Source organism: Ischnura elegans, chromosome 10, assembly GCF_921293095.1.
Source record: "Ischnura elegans chromosome 10, ioIscEleg1.1, whole genome shotgun sequence".
NCBI classification, from domain to species: Eukaryota; Metazoa; Arthropoda; class Insecta; order Odonata; family Coenagrionidae; genus Ischnura; species Ischnura elegans.
In genome coordinates, this window is record NC_060255.1 from 106,848,070 (window position 1) to 106,853,792 (window position 5,723).

The 5,723-nt window shown below is 40.8% G+C and overlaps 1 protein-coding gene across 1 annotated transcript; it reads right to left on the reverse strand.

Annotated features, from left to right (window-relative positions):
* Positions 1-224: 224 nt before the first annotated feature.
* LOC124166503 lies at positions 225-3,428 on the reverse strand. Its single transcript, XM_046544033.1, has 2 exons — positions 1,920-3,428; positions 225-335 (listed from the first exon to the last, which is right to left on the reverse strand). The coding sequence occupies exons 1-2, from the start codon at positions 3,426-3,428 to the stop codon at positions 225-227; spliced, it is 1,620 nt and encodes a 539-aa protein (XP_046399989.1).
* Positions 3,429-5,723: the final 2,295 nt, after the last annotated feature.

Below are 5,723 nucleotides of genomic sequence, written 5' to 3' on the forward strand. Positions count from 1 at the left end.
TTAAAATACAAACAAGTTAAAATAGTCATTACGTGTCACAAAACTTAGGGAGAGGACATAGTTTTTGAACTGATCGTTTCAATAGACCGGTTGATGTTTTTAGGGTCACAACTCGAAGAAGTCCATCACTTCCTGTGTAAGTCTCCTTGATAACTCCGGTCTTCCAGTGAAGAGGTGAGGTGTTATCTTCTTTGATGAGGACCAAATCTCCCGGCTGCAAATTCTTAGATGTTTCCGTCCACTTCTGATGTTGTTGTAATGTATGTAGGTACTCTCTGGACCAGCATCTCCATAGCCTCTGGACCATCTGCTGCACCCGCTGTCATCTGGTTAGCCTGTGGAGAACTACATCACAAAGATTAGGTTCGGGTAATGAGGTCAACGCACCTCCTGTAAGGAAATGTCCAGGGGTAAGGAAGGAAAGGTCAGATGGATCATCTGATAGTGGGCATAGTGGACGTGAATTCAAACAAGCTTCTATCTGAGTTAAAACCGTAAGCATTTCTTCAAAGGTTAAAGATGCTACGCCAACTACTCGTCTTAGATGATATTTAATTGATTTTACCCCAGCTCCCCATAATCCTCCTTGGTGTGGTGAATTTGGAGGATTGAAATGCCATTGGCATCCTTCTTGGCTCAAGAAATCAAAATTTTCTTCCTCGCTCTTTGTCGGTAAATAGTTTCTTAAGCTCTCGCTCAGCACCAACAAAATTTGACCCGTTGTCGCTGTAGATGTGGTTGCATTTTCCTCTTCTGGCTAGAAATCTCCTTAATGCAGCAATAAATGCTGCTGTGGTCATGTCACTAACCAATTCAATATGAATAGCCTTGGTTGCAAGACAGATGAATATAGCAATGTAAGCCTTTGTCTGCACTTTGCTTTTCGAATTGCCTACCTTGACATAGATTGGTCCAGCATAATCAACTCCAGAGCTAGAAAAGGGTCGACTTGGTTGAATTCTAGATGTTGGTAAGCTGCCCATAAGCTGATGAGCTGTGGTTGACTTCAACTTAAAGCATTTTATACAGGAGTGTATCACTGCCTTGACTGCTGGCCTAATCCTTTGTATCCAAAAGGTTCCTCTAAGTGAAGCTATCATCAGCTGAGGTCCTGCGTGTAGTAGTCTCTGGTGCTCATATTCAATTAGCAATTTTGTGATATGATGCTTTGGTGGAAGTATCATTGGATGTTTAGAATTGTATGGTAATGCTGCAGCGTGCAATCTCCCTCGTACTCTCAATATGTCTTCACCATCTAGAAAAGGATGTAGCTGCTTGAGTTTACTCTTACCATCTACGACGCTGTTTTCCCTTAATGAAGTCATATCAGATGAATATGATTCAACTTGTGCAATTCTGACAAGCTTTCTTGTTGCTGCCTTCAACTCATGCGGTGTCAGTGATGCAGAGGAATGCTGTTTTTTCCGTTGACAATTGGAAATAAATCGTAGCAAGTAGGCTGTTACCCTTGACTTTGAGCACAACAAATGCACTGTGTGTTCATTGTTTTGATTGGTAGATCGGATGTAAATACATGCCCCATAAGCTCTCTCAGAAGCATCTGAGAATCCATGTAATTCAATAGATCTTATTTGACCTCTTGTTAGCACGAAACGATTAATCATGATTTCATTCATTGCTGGGATCTGTTTGCATAGAGAAAACCATTCTTGTAATAGTTGACATGGTAATCTTTCATCCCAATTATATTTGCACTGTCACAGTTTCTGCATGAATATTTTGAAGGTTATGGTGATTGGACATACTAATCCTAATGGATCAAATATTGATGATATTACAGAGAGGATTTTCCTTTTCGTGCAATATGAATCCAAAACTGGCAATAGAGGTTTGTGGATTGAATTCAGAATAACAAACTGATCAGATTTACGTAGCCATTTTAAGCCTAGTGTTTTCACCATCTGACTATCATCATCTGCCAAAGAATGATTTAGCTCTTTTAATTGTGTTGGGATGGCTTCCAACACCTTCCTGTCATTACTGCACCATTTTCTGAGTTGAAATCCTCCTAGTTCTAATAATTCTTGTAGTTCCCTTTGTAGTTTGATTGCACTTTCTGGAGTATCTGATCCAGTTAAACCGTTGTCCACGTAAAAATCTCTTGTCAAGACCTCCGCTGCTTCGGGATAGTTTTCTCGTTCTCTCATAGCTAATTCCTGCAAACATTTCACTGCCAGAAATGGCGCTGCTGCTGTGCCGTAAGTTACTGTAGTGAGTTTATACTCCCGTAGATCTTCATTTGGATCTTTCCGCCACAGGACCCTTTGTAGTCCTTGGTCTTCAGGATGCATCAGTATCTGACGATACATCTTTGATATGTCAGTTGTCAAGGCGACTGGATGAAACCTAAACCTCATGGCGATAGACCATAGATCCTGTTGAATTGTGGGTCCAACAAGTAGCATATCATTTAATAATGTTCCATTGGTTGTAAGCGTAGATGCATCAAAGACGACTCGTAGTCTTGTTGTAGAGCTTACTTCCTTGAACACCGGGTGATGTGGAAGATAGTAATTGACTCCTCCTTCTTCAGTACTCAATATCATATGTCCAAGCTCTTCATATTCTTGCATGAAGTTTGTATAGTCCTTCTTCAAGGCGATGTTCCTTTCCAATCTTCTTTCGATTTGGTAAAATCTCAGCAGTGCCGTCTCTCGAGAGTCTCCCAGATTTTCAGTGCCGTTTTTTGTAGGTAGTCTTACAATAAAGCGGCCATTGTCATCTCGTACTGTATGAGTTGTGAAATGTTGTTCACAAAGCTGTTCCTCCTTAGAATGAACTGGTTGTTCCATTTCTTCGATGTCCCACCACTTACTTAACTGTTGTTCCAGCGTGGAATCACTTCTTGCAAGCAAGGTTAGTTGTTGAGTCAGATTTACTTGGTCTGGATCTCTTTTATACTCTCCACTTAATATCCAACCCAATTTTGTATTTTGAAGGACTGGGTATGGTCCAGGTCTGGGATTTTGCTCTGGCAACAGTAACTTACAAAACAGTTCTACTCCAATCAGGATGTTGATTTTTTGTGGTTCATTAAATGTTGGGTCAGCTAATTGAATGTTTCTTGGCAAACCTAGCTTCTTGCAGGAGATAAGTGTTGTCGGTAAATTGCCTGTAATTTTTGGAAGTACAGCACAATTCAATTTAGCAGTGAAATCAGTCGTTATTGATTTGATTTCTATGTCCACACTGTGAGTGGTTGATGACGTGATGCTATTGAATCCTTGTAGTGGGATATGCTTTCTTTTCTTTTGTGCTCCCAAAAGTTGTGCACAATGTTCAGTAATGAAATGTGTTTGTGAGCCACTGTCAAGTAAAGCTCGACAATTGACCCACCGTCCAGTCTTGTCTCTGACTTGGATGACGGCTGTGCTCAGTAATACTTGCGATATTGATTTTCTTCTCATTGTGTGATAACTCAGCTGAGGCTGTACTGACGCACGGGTTTCTTGATCCTGACTGTATCTTGTGTGTTCTGAATTGACTCTTGGTGACTCGACGTGGTGTGGCTTGTCTTGGTGCAACAAGGTGTGGCGATGTCGATTACATTTGAAGCATGAGCGTTTCGATTTACACTCCATTGCATAATGGTTCCCTCTTAACCCTGGAACCGTACACCGGGGCACTCAGTGCCCCAGGAAATTTTAACTTTGTCGTAAATTTTATTTGGCAACACTGGCTGCAGCCAGCCCCCGTGACTTTTACTTGACCTTTACGACCTGTCAGTTACTTTGTTTCCGGTGACCGTGGCACATCGCATTCCTTTTCTGGAACGTTTTTGGGGCACTGAGTACCCCAGTGTACGGTTAGAGTGAGTTTTTATTCAAGTGTGTATATTTCGTTTTCGGAGATTTTTTGGAACTTAACCGAAGTATTTTTACACTGTATTAGTCATGGATAGGCTACGCACTGCGGAGGACATTTTAAGTGAGTTAGCTCGTTCCTCTGAGCCTGAGAATTTTGAAGATAAGTCAGAAAGTGAAAATGAAGAAGACATCTTGGAAGAAGATGATGTTATGTCAGACCTTTTTTCACCCGACGCATCGGAAGATGAATTTGTTCTTGGTGAGAGTGATTTTGAAGGGAAAGAAGGACAAACAACACATGGAAGAAAAAGACCTAGACGAAATGAAGACGCAAAGGACTTGCAAGTTGAACCAGAACACCTGGAAGATGAAGATGAAGAATCAGATGAAAATGCAGTTAAAAAAACGGTCCCCGAAAATGTTATTCAGTTAAAAAAATGTCCTCAGAGGTAAAAATAAGTACCGTTGGGCAACAAAGCCTGCTGGAAGAGTTGGTCGAACGCCTCGAAGAAACATAGTTTTCCTGAAGCCTTCACCCAAAGGAGCTGCAAAGGATGAAACAAATCCTGCGCAGGTATTTTTCCTTTATTTAGATAAAAGCATAATAAATACGATAGTTAACTTTACGAATCAAGAAATTGCTGTGCAAAAGCTTCAGTACAACAACCAGAGTTGCTGTGGTGAAACATCATTCAACGAAATCCGAGCTTTAATTGGACTTTTAATCTACTTTGGTGCCCAAAAGCAAAATCACACCAGATCTGAACTACTTTGGCATGAATCAAGAGGGTTGAGGATTACATGATCAGTTATGCCCTTCCGAAGATTTGAGTTTCTAATCAACTGCCTTAGGTAATGTGATTTATTTATTTTATTCAATATTATTTTTGTTCTTACTGAAATTTTTCCGAAAATTAAATATTTTTCTATCAATCTATCTAAGGTTTGGCCAAAAAAACACTCGATCTGCAAGGAAGGAGACGGACCCCTTTGCTGCCATTCGTGATGTATGGGACCGTTTCAATCAAACCTGCCAGGAACTGTACACCCCACAAGCGTACTGCACAATAGATGAACAACTCTTAGGATTTAGGGGCAAATGCCCTTTTAGAATGTACATACGCAACAAACCAGCGAAGTACGGTATCAAGATTGTGATGATGTGTAGCTCAAACGGTTATCTGATGAATGCGATACCATACGTCGGGAAGAAGATGAACGTTGAAGGAAAACCTCAAGCTATGTTAACAATTCTTTGTGGAGAAATTGTCTCAACCAATTCATGGCACTAACAGAAATATAACAGTTGATAACTGGTTTTCTTCGGTGCCACTATTTAATAACATGCTCGAAAACTACAAGCTTACAATGGTTGGGACTATTCGAAAAAATAAACGTGAGATTCCACCTGAACTTTTAAAAAATAGACCAGCTGAAACTTCAGTTTTTGTATGACAGGGAGCTGACTATGGTGTCTTATGCACCCAAAAAGAATAAGACTGTCATTCTCCTCTCGAACATGCACCAAGGTTGTACCCTCAAGAAAGATTCCAATTTGCCTGAAATCATTCACTTTTATAACTGCACAAAAGGCGGAGTAGACCTTTTCGATCAGATGTCTGCTCAATACTCATGCAGTAGAAAGACAAGAAGGTGGCCACTATGCATTTTTTACGGAATGTTGAACAGTGCCGGGGTAAACTCCTACATAATCTATCAATAAAACATGTACTCCGCCAATCAGACACCGATACCAAGGCTAGAATTTCTTTTCACGCTAGCAGAGGATCTCATGAAGGGTCAATTTCGGGGGGGGAGGGGGGTTATGGCCCCCCCTAAATTTGTTTTTAGACTCAGCTACATTCAAGCACTGTCATAGTTAGGAGGTCCGGCCAT

Excerpts from the sequence above, each read along its gene's own strand:
- LOC124166503 (XM_046544033.1), bottom strand. The coding sequence starts at position 3,428 with ATGAGAAGAAAATCAATATCGCAAGTATTACTGAGCACAGCCGTCATC. Across the intron at positions 336-1,919 it reads CAGATGATGATAGTCAGATG|GCTAACCAGATGACAGCGGG; the intron begins GTGAAAACACTA and ends AGTTCTCCACAG.